Source organism: Dipodomys merriami, unplaced genomic scaffold (genome assembly GCF_024711535.1).
Source record: "Dipodomys merriami isolate MVZ:Mamm:240054 unplaced genomic scaffold, mDipMer1.0.p SCAF_59, whole genome shotgun sequence".
In the NCBI taxonomy this organism is placed as follows: Eukaryota; Metazoa; Chordata; class Mammalia; order Rodentia; family Heteromyidae; genus Dipodomys; species Dipodomys merriami.
In genome coordinates, this window is record NW_027206168.1 from 1,935,354 (window position 1) to 1,950,133 (window position 14,780).

Consider the following 14,780-nt stretch of genomic DNA (forward strand, 5'->3'; position numbering starts at 1 on the left):
GTCAGCTGAGGCCCAGCCTCCTCTTCTCCCTCACCTACCCCTGAGCCTGGGAGGGAGACCTCAGGAGTCCACATCCACAGACGCCCATTTCTTCTCAAACGATTTCCACTTCTCAGCCATACTCTGCCTCTCTGCCCACCCCCCATCCCCGGATACCATGACAACCAGTGGACCATCTGGCCTAACTTCTTCCCAGAATTCCTGAGGGGGGAGGTCAGGGATAGACAGAGAGCAGGATCACCCGCAAAAGCAGGGTTCATGAGGACAGAGGGCAGAGGGCAGAGTGAGAGTTCTAGCTGTGGTCCACAGAACTAAGCAGCCCGTTGCTAGGTAACCAGATCTCCCCTCACCACCCCACCGCCTCATCCTGAGCTGCCTGCCCTTCGCCTGTGCCTGGCTTCTGCTAAGTCTCTCCATCTCCCTAACCTTGAAAGCAAGATTACCAAAGAATCAAGTGCCCTGTCACCACCCCTGAATCCCCCCATCTGTGGCTCTGTCACATTGTTTCTCTGTGAAGCATAGGCCTTCTAGGCCCTGAGGTAACTGCCACCATGAGCCTGGGCATCATGGAAGAAGAAGACCTGGCCGAGTACTTCCGGCTGCAGTATGGGGAAAAGCTGCTGAAACTGCTCCAGTGAGTGTCTAGGGCCTGGGACCACCAACACGCACCCTGTGGCTTTACTTTCCAATCGGCCCCCTTCTCCTATAAACCCAGCACCCCTAATCCCCTTGCCCCATCACCCTGACATGCTTTGCTCCCCTAAATGCCAGCATGCGTCTCTCTTTCTCAAAACACCGTTTCTTTCATTCTGGTTGGGGGTGGGGGAGAAGACCCCCCCCTTCTCCCTGGTCCCTCCTGCCCTGGCCTCAGACATAATCTACCTGCCTCTCTTGTCCATGTCTTGGGCAGGAAGTTCCCCAGTGTGGAGGAGCAGTCGGATTCCCCATCCATCCGACTACTGGAGAAGAAAAAGGAGGCCAAGATCATGCACCAGGCCATGGAGCAGAAAAAAGAGGTTGGGGGAGGGGGACTCAGGAATAAGCACAGAGGCTGCACAATAGCAGAGGGATCTGGCTGGGGTTTGGAGAGAGTCATTGGGCTGCCCTCCACTTTGTGGGATGGGGCCCCTGGAGCTGGGGTCCTGCTTGGTAATGCTGTTCTCTTTCCTCTGGGGAGAACAGAAATGATCTAAGACTTGGAGTTCCCAGTGTTCCCAGTGCTCTACTCAGAGCCGCTTAAGAGACCTCCTACTCCTTTTTGAGTCTGGAGATAGAAGTCGGGGGGGGGGGGGAAAGGGGGTTCTTGAGTCTTTCACATCAGGGTCTTCCTGACCTCCCTGTTCCTGCACCCCCAAAGACATTTAAGCGTAGGATGGAAAACCTGAACCTGCGCTGGGAAGAACTTGGAGTCAAGGAAGAGCAGCTAAAGGCCCACATCCAGAAATTTGAGCAATTTATCCAGGTACAAAGAGGGAGAACTGCACATGGGGGTCCACAACCACCTCCTCCTCCTCCTTTTCCTCCTCCTCCTCCTTTTCCTCCTCCTTTTCCTTTTTCTCCTCCTCCTCCTCCTCCTCCTCCTCCTCCTCCTCCTCCTCCTCCTCCTCCTCCTCCTCCTCCTCCTCCTTCTCCTCCTCCTCCTCCTCCTTCTCCTCCTCCTCCTCCCCCTCCCCCTCCTCCTCCTCCTCCTCCCCCTCCTCCTCTCCCTCCACCTCCTCCCCCTCCCCCTCCCCCTCCCCCTCCTCTTCCTGGGCTCCTCACCTTCAGTGTCTAACCATGCTTGGCAGTTTCAGGCATTCGTGTCTCCCCACTTATGTTTGCAATGTCCTATTTACTTATCAGTCTCTGCTCTCTCTAGATGTTCCATAGTTCCTTGCAAGTACCTGGGGCAGAGTTTTATCCAGTGGATGGATGAGTGGATGGATAGATGGATGAGCAGATGGATGGATGGATGGATGGATGGATGGATGGATGTGACCCTGTCATGGATAAGCATCAGGATGATGGATCACTAAAGGTTCATGTAACAGAGAATGGTCTAAGACAATCCCCCTCAATCGGTCCTCCCAGAACTGATTTAATCATCTTAAAATCCAGATTTCTTGTCAGGCACCATGGCTTATGCCTATAATCCTAGCTACTCAGGAGACTGAGATCTGAGGATTGCAGTTCAAAGCCAGCCCTGTGAGAACCTTACCTCCAATTAAACACTAAAAGAGCTGGAGGCTGTGGCTCAAGTGGTAGTGAACTAGCCTTGAGCATAAAGCTTAGGAACAGTGCCCAGGCCCTGAGTTAAACCCCAAGATCAGCATGCACACAAATACACACATGTGCACACACACACACACACACACACACAGATTTCTTGATTAAAACTTCTGTGCTGCTTTCTAAAAGAGCCCTGAAGGGTCTAGTGTGGCTGTGGGGGGCTAATTACTTACTGGATCTTAAGACACTTTGTCATACTGTGTGCCTGAGTATGTAGGCCAGGAATCTGGGCATCTGGGCATGTTTCTCTTGTGGTCCAGTTCATCAGGACCAGAAAAAAGCTGGTGTGATATGAGATTTGGGGAAAGCGTTTCTCCAAATGACTTCCAAAGAGGGGGGGCAGGTTGTAGCTTTTTTTGTTTGTTTGTTTGTGTCCCAGGACTGGGGCTTGAATTCAGAGGCAGGGCATTCTTCTTTAGCTTTTCACTCAAGACTTAACTCTATTTTACCATTAGAGTTACTTTCTGCCTCCCCCCTCCCTCCTCTGGTTAATTGGAGACAGGAGTCTCACAAGCTTTTCTTCCCCAGCTGACTTTGAACCGTGATCCTCAGATCTCAGCTTCCTGAGGAGCTAGGAGTAGAGGCGTAAGGTGACTTCAAAGTCACCTACTGATTTTGAACTGAACTTCTGTGCTTACCCCTTTTAGGCCCCCATCAGAGTCCTCAGTGCACAGAAATCCCTTAGCTTCACCAAGTGCCTTCAATAACCAGAATCGAGCTTCAGGCAGCCTGAGCTCTGAAGATGGAGGAAACTGAGGGTATATCACCAGCCCCAGGCAGGCCAGAGCTCCAGGAAGGTCGAAAGACTGGTTGACCACATTACCTCTCTCATCTCAGGAGAATGACCAGAAACGGATCCGAGCCCTAAAGAAAGCCAACAAGGAGCGGGACCTGAAGAAGCAGCGGCTGCGGGAACTGACCAAGGCCAAGCAGGAAATGGCTGCCCTGCGGCAGGAGCACCAGCGGCTCAGTGTCAAACTGCAGGACTATGCCATTTTCAAGAAGTACCTGGAGAAGGTGGTAGAGAACTCTGAGGTGGGTCCCAGGGGCAGAGGGGTTGGACCTTGGCCCCCTCTTCTGCACCTTCCTTTATCTCAGGAGCTGGGGTGGTGGGGTGGTGTCTGGTTTCAGCTAGATGGCCTGGTCTCAGAGACCCCAGAAGCGCTGCAGGAATGGTCTCTGTGCTCTGAGGAGGCAGACGATCATGGAGGGCAGCTGGCCCTGAGCCTTGCTGAGGCAGGGTTTGCTTCTCAAAAGGTGGGGAACCTGGGGGGATCCTTCATGTGCCTTTGTGTGTGTGATGGTAAAATGTGCCTGCATGGTTTGTGGGTTTCTTTATGTATGTATGTGCACGTGCGTGCACACACATGTGCACGCATGTGCCAGTCCTGGGCTTGAATTCAGGCCTTAGACACTGTCCTTTAACTTTAATACTCAAGACTGACACTCTACCACTTGAGCCACAACTCCACATTTGCTTTTTGTGTATGTGTGGTTAATTGGAGATAAGAGTTTCATAGACATTTCTGCCTGAGTTGACTTTTTATTTTTTCCCCTTCTGGGATTGGCTTTGCACCAGGATCCTCAGATTTTAGTCACCTGAGTAGCTAGGATTACAGGCATGAGCCATAGGTGCCAGGCTTGGCATATGGGTTTCTATCAGTGTGTGTGTGTGTGTGTGTGTGTGTGTGTGTGTGTGTGTGTGTGTGTGTGTGTGTGTGTGTGTGTGTGTGTGTTGGGATGCAGATTTAGAATACTAACACAAGCTCTACTTGTATCAGCATGTGGCTTGTGTCTCCTGCTTACTCCCTCCTCCTCTTCTTCCTCCTCCTTCTGGTGACTTTTGTTTATTGGAGACTAAATTGGGGAGGGGATAGGGGAGACACTGCAAAAACATCCAACCCACCACAAAACCATTACCCGTTTAGTGTCTGGCCACATAGCAGCCTACGTCAGTCCTCCTCCTAGCCTCTGGGGAAAAGCAGAGAAAGAGATAGAGACTCAGAGAGGTCAAGGAATCTGCTCAGAGTCTCACAGCTTGTAAGTGGCAGAACCCTGTGATTTTTTTCCCCCTTCTCATTCTTCTGTGAGCCCCACCATGCCAAAACAGCTGCTCACATCCAGGCCCTGAGGTCAGAGGTCAGGGAACTTCTCAGCCCTCTACCTGTTGCCCTCTTGCGTATTTGATGTCATATTGCTCCTCCAAGACATGCAAGTGTGTTATGATGCTAGGATCCCTTTTGTCTCCTACCTCTGCCTCCCCTGAGGCCCACTCTCCCAGACCCTCCCTTACACAGGGTCTTTGTCTCAAGATAAATCAATTCCTGGGCCTCCCTGATACTAGAAACCTGCTCTCCCAACATGGGACCAGCAACAAGGTCAAGCCTAGTGTTTATTTGAGGGGTACAACCAATGGTCTGTGAGAATATCAAAGGCCAAAGGTACATGGTTTCTAAAAGTCCCTGCAAAAAAGCCAGTGCCATAGCCTAGCTACATAGGACACTGAGATCTGAGATCACAGTTGGAAGCCAGTCTGGGCAGGAAAGTCTGTGAGACTCTAAATCATCCATTAACCACCAAAAGCCAGAAATAGAGCTGTGGCTTAAGTGGTAGAGTTCTAGCTTTGAGCAAAATAAAGCTGAGGGACAATGCTTAGGCCCTGAGTTCAAGCCCCAGGACTGGCACCCAACAAATTAATAAAAGTCTCTGCAAAAGCCAGGCACTGGTGGCTCATGCCTGAAATCCTAACTCCTCAGGAGGCTGAGATCTGAGGATCACAGTTTGAAGACAGGTAGGTCAGAAAAGTCCATGAAACTCCCATCTCCATTAGCCAGAAAATACTAGAGGTGTGGCTCAAGTGGTAAAGCACCAGCCATGAGAGAAAAAGCCTTTCAAGAGACAACATGAGGCTCTGAATTCGAGTCCCAGATCCAGCAAAAAAAAAAAAAAAAAGCCCCTTCAACTTCTATATGCTTATTGGCTTATTTATTTATTTATGCCTGCACTCTAAATCTGTGTCCTTCCCTCCATGGGGGTAGAGTGCTTACCTAGCAACAGCAAGGCCCTGGGTTCAATGCCTGGTGCCCAAAAAATAAACAAATAAAGTATCGCCTGCTGAAGACAAGTCATTGGCTGAATGATTAGGGGTTTTGTGGTGAAGGAATGTGGGAAAAAGCCACCTTATTAGAGCAGCAGATAAGTTCTAAGATAATGTCTCAGAATCAGAGCTAGTAAAATGAGCCAACTGGCCCTCCTAAGCTTAATCTTAAGCCTGGTACCCAACCCATCCACAGCCATCTGCTTCCTGCCTTTCCCAGGTCAGCCTGGTAGCTGGGTCCCACGCTGGTAAATGACAGGCCCAACCAGCACGCTCCACCAGAGCTCCCTGACTCCTCCCCCTCACTCAGTCCCACGGTTCATTATCAATCAACAGATCTGGTCAATTCTGTCTCCTAAGTATTTCTGGAATCCAGCCTGGCCCCTTCCTCCTCCAGGGTCCATATGGAGTCAGCTCTGGGCCATTCCTGGCTAGCCTGCTGTTCAGCTGGCATTTGCAAGCCAGCTTGAGACGTGTGTGTGCACACACATCAGTGTACACTCTCTCTCTCTCTCTCTCTCTCTCTCTCTCTCTCTCTCTCTCTCTCTCTCTCTCTCTCTCTCTCTCCTTCCCTCCTTGTCTCTCTGTCCTTTCCTCCCTCCCTTCTTCCCTCCCTGTCTCCTCTCTTCCTCTCTCTTCCTTCCTCCCTTCTTTCTCCTCCCCTCCCCTCTCCTCCCCCTCCTCCATCTATTTCCTCTTTCCTTCTCTCCCTTCCTTTCTCCTGGCTCTCATTCTCTTCTTTTTCCCTCTTTTCTCCACTCTTCTCTCCTCCACCCCCCACCCCCCCCCCCCCGTCTCCTCACTCTTGTCCTCTTTATTTTGTTCAAAATACTTTAGGATTCTAGACATACAGTAAGATCAAAAGGGGATAATCTAAGGAGAAAATCACCAAGTTGTGTATATGAGGTAAAGAATCATCAGAATCATCGGAAAACCAAAAGACAAATTAAGAAAAGGTCCTTTGTATATATATTATACATACTGAAACAAACTCTTTGTTTCCTTATCTGTGGAGTTTGATTCTGATGATTCTTTACCTCATATACAGTGTACACACATGCCTATCTGAGGGAAGGTGGGGGGAGGGCACAGAATCAGTGGAAAGCAGATGAAAATACGGAGTGGTGGGGCCCCCTGGCTACACTGGACATTGATGAAAGTGAACCACACAACTCATGGATAGAGGTGGGAGGGAGGGAATGGGAGAGAGAATGAGGGAACAGATGATACTATGCAAAAGGAAGGAAAGGTACTTATTACCTGACGTATGCAAAGGTAACCCTGCTATATCTCTCCTCTAAAACAACAACAAAAAAGTAATTAAAAATGCGTTAGGCATACTGGAAGTATACAGAAACAAAACAACCCTAGGCACTCCCCAAATCTTAATATTTTCCTGGTTCATTTTTCCTAAAGGAAACACTACCGGCAGTTGAACCTCCCATGTACTCTTCCAACTCTCATTCTTCAACCTTCCCGGTAGCTAGGATTACAGGTGTGACCTGTCGGCATCTGATTTCAATGATCCACTTTTTAAAAAATATTTTTATTCTAGGAAAATACAAGCATATACAAAAGCGTAGAGAAGAGCTTATTAAATACTTATAAGTACTTAGATTTTATACTTCTATGAGTATTTTTACTATCTTGAACCTCTCAAAGAAGCCCCCACACCCCCATTCGTCATTACCTATGCTGTTCCTCTACTTACTTTTGCCCGACTGCCTTCTATTCATATCTCCAGAATTACTTCAGATATCTTTTCTCCCATGAACCCTTTTTCCCACCTCCTCCAGCACTAGTTGGAAGATATTCTCCCCAAAAGGTTGTGTTGTGTGTGTGTGTGTGTGTGTGTGTGTGTGTGTGTGTGTGTGTGTGTGCATGCACACTAGTACTGGGACTTGAACTCAGGGTTTCATACTCTTACTTAGCTTTTTCACTCATGCTGGTGCTCTACCACTAAGCCACATCTCCACTTCTGGCTTTTTGGTCATTAATTAGAGGTAAGAATCTCAAGGGATTATTATTTTTTTTCCTGTCTTTGCTGGCTTTGAACAACACTCTTCAGATCTCAGCCTCTTGAGTAGCTGGGATTACAGACATGAGTCACTGGTGCCTCTAAAAGGCATAGTTGAGGGAAAACTACGTGGTAGTTCCTAGATACCAGTCTGTCACTTGGAAGAGTCACGATATGAGGAAAGTGCTCAGGGAGTGTGCCCTGGGTGGCTGGAGAGCACACTTTGATGAGCTCCTGGGGTGGGGCTTCTTGGAACTGGAGCTCAGATAGTAGATGGCATGGCTTTGGTGGTGCTGGCTGAGTCTCTGGGTCAAGGCCAGAGCATAGCATGGTTCTGGACCACACTGGAGGGGACACGCTGACTCTAGCAAGTCACCTGCCCTACCAGTGGCCCCTCTCCAGCCCCTACTTCTCCCACCGGGAATATTGAATACCCACAGAGCACTAGGCCTCAGACTCCAGTGGGCCCCAATGTCTGAATGCCAGATGACTTATTTGTGCCTCTGTCCTCCTCCACATCACTCCTCCCTATCTCCCAGCTGTAAACTTCAGAAGAGCAGAGGCTGGCTTATCTCCTGCTGGCCTGAGCCTTTCCACACAGCTAGGGGCTTGCAAGTAGTTCTCTGTCCATGCCTACAATCACATGGGTGAGGGGGTCTTTTGCAAAAATCAAGATACCTGAAGCCACCTCAGACCTGTTATCAATGTGAGCCTCTGGGGGTGAGGCTCCCTTGGTAAGGGGCCTCAAATCCTTCTAACTATAGCTAAGATTGGGTGCAGGGGTTCAAGAGACTCCAGTGGTGGAACCCCAACCTCCTCATAGCCCTAACTTTGACTGTGGTCCTGGGCCTGCCTGCCCTAGGTGGCCAGGCCTGGGGATGAGAGGCTCAGGTGGGTCCCCTCCTTTGGTTTTTTGGGGAGTGTGTGTGTGTGTGTGTGTGTGTGTGTGTGTGTGTGTGTGTGTGTGTGTGGTGTATGATTACTTAAACTCAGGGCCTACGTGCTATCCTTTAGCTTTTTCACTCTACCACTTGAGCCACAGCTCCACTTTTGGCTTTTTGGTGGTTAACCGGACATAAACATCTCATGGGTTTTCATGAGATCCTCAGATCTCAGCCTCCTGGCTAGGGTGACAGGCGTGAGCCTTGGGGGTGGAACCTCACCACGGGCCCTTGAGAGTCCCGGGTGCCACGACCCAAGGCACGCCACGCCCTCCCCACTCCAGTTCGAGGAGATCCACGAAGTGATCGCGCGTTACAAGACGCTGGTGAGCATGCGCCAGGACCTCATGCTGTCGGCGCAGGAGGGCCAGGAGAAGATCGAGCGCGCCAAGGCGCGGCTGGCCCGCTACACCGAGGAGAAGGACGACGAGGTCCTCCAGCACAACAACGAGCTGGCGCGGCTGCAGATGCGCTTCGACCGAGCCCGCAGCGACGTCATCTTCTGGGTGAGCAGCGCCGGCCTGGCACCGCTGGGCCCCCCCCCCATCTGGGTGTGGGATGTCCGCAATGCGCGTGCACGCACGCACACCTGTGATCTCGCACACCTGTGATCTCGAACATATATACTGTGCTCACACATACCTGTGATCTCTCACACACACACTTGTGCGCACGCGCACACACACACACACATCCCGTCCATATCCCCTTTCCCCAGGAATCGCGCTGGGCACACATCCAGAACACCGCCGCCAAGAAGACCCTCCTCCTTGGCACCATCAAGATGGCCACACTGAACCTCTTCCAGATCGTGAGCAAGCAGCAGAAGGAGGCCTCCCTGGTGGCCCTGGAGGATACCCACAAGCAGTTGGATATGGTAGGAGGAGGCCGGCGCTAGGGGCCAGGTGGATGGAGGGAGGGGACCAAAGAGGCCCAGCTCTCCGCTTCAACCGGAAAGAACAGAGGTTCTGGACTATTCCTACCAATAAAATCCCCAGGTGGGAGCCGCAGGCCAGTGTGACTCATGCCTGTAATCCTAGCTACTTAGGAGGCTGAGATCTGAGGATCAGAGTTCAAGGCCAACCCCGGCAGGAAAGTCTGTAGGACTCTTATCTCCAATTATCCACCAGAAAACCAGAAATGGAGCTGTGGCTCAAAGTGGTAGACTGTTAGCCTTGAGCAGAAAAGCCCAGGCCCTGAGTTCAAGACCCATGACCAACAAAACAAAACAAAACAAAAATAGAATCACCAGGAGGGGGGAATAAGGAGTTTTATTGGATCCCACCCGCCTTCCTCAGTAGATCTGCCATGAAAACCTCTCACTACTCTGCATAGTCAGCAAGTTCCCAAGTAATGTGGAAATGTTTCCAAGGGTCACTGCACGGCTCTTTCTGGCCCCAAACTGCAGGGGCCAGGGCAGGGACCCACTACTGAATTCATTATTTGTGCGAAGCAGGCTTTATTAAACTCCAGGGAGTCCCTGTGGCTTACTGAAAGCTTGAGGTTAGAAGCCCACTCTTTTGTTAAAAAGCTAAATTGGCAAGTTGAGACAAGCATTAGTCATGTTAGCGCCAAACTAAGGATGTTCTTAGAAGTAATGAAGGAGAAAAGCGAAAAGGAAATAGATTTGTCATTGAATGATTCAGAGTTCTTTCATGCCATCCATGCCCATGAGCCACCTAGAAATCACAGCCGCAGTGAAACACAGCCCACTCTGAGGGAAAGTGCCCCAGATGCCCCAGTAGTTCTTCTGGAGTTTAGAGACCCATGATGGATTATTTGCAACTTTAGAACACTCCCAAGAACTGAGAGTTGTTGTTGTTGTTCAGATATTGCCTGGCACAAAAGTAGGCACAAGAGTATTTGGTGAATGGATGTGAAACCCAAGTCAGTCAAAAAATGATTGCTCAACAGGTACTTGTGCTACTTACAGGGTGAATGTGAGGAATGGAACTCAGGGAACACAGAATGCTTCCCCCAACAGCTGGCTGGGAAGAATCAAATACTCAGCTTGCACCCTAAGGCAGAACTGTGTGGAACCATTTTACATTCCACAGAAGGGGATTTGCAAGGGAGTTTCTTCTAGAGGCAGATTTTTATTCCCAGATTTTTATTTTTATTTTTGGTAACAGGATGCTTTCACATTCTAAAAATTCAGCAATGACCAGAGAGCATTTCTTTCTATAGGTTATAGCTAGTGATAGTTACCAAATCCTGGATTCAAAGTTTTAAAGTATTTATGTAACCAATTCATTTCAAAACAATCATAAAAGTTAAAAAACAAAACATGTTAACTGACCAGGTGCTGATGGCTCATGCTTGTAATTCTAACTATAGGAGGCTGAGATCTGAGGATCTTGGTTTGAAGCCAACAGGGGCAGAAAAATTCATGAGACTCTGATCTCCAATAAACTACAAGAAAAAAAAAACTGGAAGTGGATCTGTAGCTTAAGTGGTAGAGAGCTAACTTTAAGCAAAAGAAACCCAGGGACACCACATAGGCCCTGAGTTCAAGTCTCAGGACAGCAAGGAAAAAAAAGTTAACTGAGATAACATTTTATTTTTTTTAAATAATTTTTATCCAGGCAAAAATTCATTTTAGCCAGGCACTGGTGGCTCACACCTGTAATAATAACTACTCAGGATGCTGAGATTTGAGTTTGCAGTTTGAAGCCAGCCAGGGCAGGAAAGTCCATGAGACTCTTATCTCTAATTAACCAGCAAAAAGCCAGAAGTAGAGCTATGGCTCAAGGAGAGTACCAGTCTTGAGTGAAAAAGATAAGGGACAGTGCCTAGATCCTGAGTTCAAGACTCAGTACTGGCATGCACAAATTAAATTTTTGTGTGAGGAGAGTGTCAGTGTTGGACACTTAGACAAAACCCCTTAACATCTAGCTTAATAGGTGGGATGTCCTGAATGCTCTGGGTCCATTCTATTATGGCAGCCCATCATGGAAACCCTACTAAAAATTGAATCCAGTCAGGTACTGTGGGCTCACACCTGTAATCCTAAGCTATTCAGAAGGCTGAGATCTGAGGATCATGGTTCGAAGCCAGCCTGGGCAGAAAAGTCCCCATGAAATTCTGATCTCCAATTAACCACTCAAAAAACTGGAAATGGCGCTGTGGCTCAAAGTGGTAGAGCACTAGCCTTGAGCAACAAGAGCTCAGGGACAGCACCCAGGCCCTGAGTTCAAGCCCCACAACTGACAAAAAATAAAAATAAAAAATTGAATCCAGGGCCTCACACATTTAAGTACACACTGTACCTCTGAGATACACCTTTGAAAATGTAGAAACTGGGCTGGGGATGTGGCTTAGTGGTGAACATGTGCTTAGCATGTGTGTGGCCCTGGGATCCATCCCAGACACTGCAAAAGGAAGATAAAAACAATGAAGGGGGGGGGCGGGGAAGGGAAGGATAGGATAGAGGAGAAGGAAGGGGGAAAGGAGGGAGGAGGAGTTCCAGAAGAGTGAAGTAATTTCCCCAGAGCTGCTTGGGGAGCCCAGCTGGGTCTCCTGACCTGCTGGGCAGTGCTGTGTCATGCTCACTGCAAGCTCATTAAAACAGAAGTTAGTGAATAGAATTTAAACATCCCTTGACGATTCAAGAGGAATATAACGACCATCAGGTCTGGGTTCCAAGTCCATGACCACCTCCGGGACTTTGAAGTTGTTCAGGACCATCTGTGGGCCCTGCCTGTAAATGCTTTTTTATTTGTGGCCCATCTGGGATGGCCTCCCTCCCTTCTCCCTGGGCTGATTCATACTGTCTTTGCCTTTAGGAAGTCCTGACTCCATCCTACTCTGGATATTAGAGATTGAGTAGTAGTAGCCTTACTCAATTTCTCCTAGAAAAACTGTCAAATAAGGTGGTATGGCCTCAGGTGAAGGCAGATGTGGGAAAGAGATGTATGGATGTCAAGGAGATGTTCTGTCTTGGGATGGAGGAAGCCTCTGGCTGGTGGGGTGATCCCCGATCTCCGTATCTTCTCAGATCCAGCAGTTCATCCAAGACCTATCAGACATCTGGGCAGAGGTAAAGAAGAAGGAACAACTGCAATCCCGGTAGCACATTTCTAGAATGTTCTGAAATATGATACTGACAAAGTTCCTGGTGCATCTGTGATCCAGCCACAGAGGATCTGATCGCTTTCTGCCAGCGAATACCTTGCTGTCCCCCCCCCCCCCCCCCCCCCCCCCGCCAGGCTTCTGCCTGTACCAGCCCTGAAAACATTAAAGGTTATAAGAAGTTTGTTCCAAAGTTCTTTTTCTTTCTCTTTGGCCATTTGTTCATGGAGAAGACTTTTTAAGCTGGTTACTTAGGCAGCTGAGGAGCTAGAAACCAGGCCTTAGGTCTCATTGTCTTTTGACTTAAACATAGTAAAAGTCTGGGATAGGGTAATTACAGTTTAAATGACTTTTCTTTCCCCTGCCATTTCGTGTGTGTGTGTGTGTGTGTGTGTGTGTGTGTGTGTGTGTGTGTGTGTGCGCGTGTATGCGTGCATGTGTGCACACATGTGTACAAGTGTCAGTACTGGGGTTAAACTCAGGGCCTGTGTACCACTCCTCCACTTCAGTTTTTTGTTTTTGTTTTTGTTTTTGTTTTTGTTTTTTTACCAGTAATTAGAGCTCAGGTCTCATGGACCTTTCAGCCATTGCTGGCTTCAAACCATGATCCTCAGATCTAGTCTCCTAAGTAGCTACAATTACTTGTATAAGCAACCAGTACCTGGATTTCTTCTTCTTTTTTTTTAAGTTGGTATTTCTAAACAGGATATACTCACTAGAAACTACGGAGGCAGACTCCCAAGCTAGAGTTCTGAAGGGGCCAAGTTAAAACCTCACTCCCTGACTTGGGAGTGAGTACTATTCCCTACCTCCTATTTGCACCTGCAAACATGCAAGTCAGTGCCAATTCACCAAAGGCTTCTGGATGACCAGCAGGGGACTACTAATGTGCCAAAGGATAGCTCAGAGGCTCAGAAGCATCTGAGTAAGAGAGGCAAGCCAGCAATGAACCAAATAGGGCTAAATAGATAAAATCTGGACAGAGTCAAACCCTGAATGGCTCACTTCTAAATCATCAGTAGTAAAAGCTTAAGAGATGGATGTACAGACGTGTACCGTCTGTACACTGATATCATGAAAACCTTGTGGGAGTCAGGAGCCAATGGCTCACACCTGTAATCCTAGCTACTCAGGAGGCTGAAATCTGAGAATCAATGTTTAAAACCAACCTAGGCAGATAAATCCAAGAAACTCTTATCCTCAATTAGCCAGCAAAAAAGTCAAAAATAGAGTTGTGGCTCAAATAGCAGAGCACCAGCCTTGAGTGCAAAAGCCAACAGAGAACATGTGGCCCTGAGTTCAAGCCCCAGTATCAGCACCAACCAACCAACAAACAATAAAAACGGACCATTTTACATACTGGACCTTCAAATTAGAAATGTTCCATCTGTATCTAGATGCAGATTTTTTCTCTATATGTGTAGGCATGGTATCTTTTTTCTTTTGTTTTTACTAGTCTGGGGCTTAAACTCTGGGCCTGGAAGCTGCACCCGAGCATCTTTTACTCAAGGCTAGTGCACTACCACTTGATCCGCAGCTCCACTTCTGGCTTTTTTCTGTGATTAATTGAAGATAAGAGTCAGCCCAGGCTGGCTTTGAACTACCATCCTCAGATCCCAGTCCTCTGAGTAGCTAGGAGTTCAGGGAAGAGCCACTGGCATGGTATCTCTTACTGTGCACAGGGCTTTATTACCACAAGGATCTGAGCTCAGGCAATAGTGGTGTTGGACTGCTGCCTTCACTCCTGGAACTTGAAGTCAGTGACAAGGGAGGTAAGTTGAAAAACGAGGGGGGGGATCAAGAAAAAAGGCAGAAACCTTGGGGCCTCCACCCTGGGCAGGGGAGGGCAGGGGACAGAACACCACATCTGTTCTGAGTCCTTCTGAAGGGGGGGGGGGGTTTAGCGATGTCCTGCTTCAGCTGAACTCCTTCATCATGGAACTGACAAAAACACACACACACACACACACACACACACACACACACACACACACACACACACACACAGTGGGAGGAGCTGGAGGAGAATGACAAAGTAGTCATAGGCTCAGCCTTAACCTGAGACTCAGGTTGATGGAGCAGCAGGGCCCTGCATAGGCTACACCAGGGCTACTGCCTCACTTCTGCCCTCCAGACTTCCCACAGGAAGCCCTCCATGACCTACCTTGATAGGACACATCCAAGAAAAGGGCTCCCATCCAAAGATCACCCTCTCTACTCTGTGAGGAAACTGTGGATATGGCCTGTCCAATCAGACCTCTCTCTGGACGGGGTTCCAGGTCAGTCCTCTCCCCAACTTTCAGGATGGTGCCCAGAGAGGAATAAATCAGAGGCCTCCAGAAAACAGCTTCCCACACACACTGGAACACTGGTTCCTGGGTGGGGG

At 48.8% G+C, this 14,780-nt stretch overlaps 1 protein-coding gene across 1 annotated transcript; it reads left to right on the forward strand.

Annotated features, from left to right (window-relative positions):
• The first annotated feature begins 276 nt into the window (after positions 1–276).
• Positions 277–12,512, forward strand: Ccdc42 (coiled-coil domain containing 42). The gene is made up of 7 exons (XM_070001350.1): positions 277–634; positions 911–1,016; positions 1,358–1,462; positions 3,106–3,303; positions 8,608–8,829; positions 9,042–9,200; positions 12,321–12,512. The coding sequence occupies exons 1-7, from the start codon at positions 552–554 to the stop codon at positions 12,393–12,395; spliced, it is 948 nt and encodes a 315-aa protein (XP_069857451.1). The 5' UTR covers positions 277–551; the 3' UTR covers positions 12,396–12,512.
• The last annotated feature ends 2,268 nt before the right edge of the window (positions 12,513–14,780 follow it).

Coding starts and splice junctions, on each gene's coding strand:
- Ccdc42 (XM_070001350.1), top strand. CDS start 552: ATGAGCCTGGGCATCATGGAAGAAGAAGACCTGGCCGAGTACTTCCGG. Junction 3,304..8,607: donor AGGTGGTAGAGAACTCTGAG/GTGGGTCCCAGG, acceptor TCCCCACTCCAG/TTCGAGGAGATCCACGAAGT. Junction 9,201..12,320: donor CCCACAAGCAGTTGGATATG/GTAGGAGGAGGC, acceptor GTATCTTCTCAG/ATCCAGCAGTTCATCCAAGA.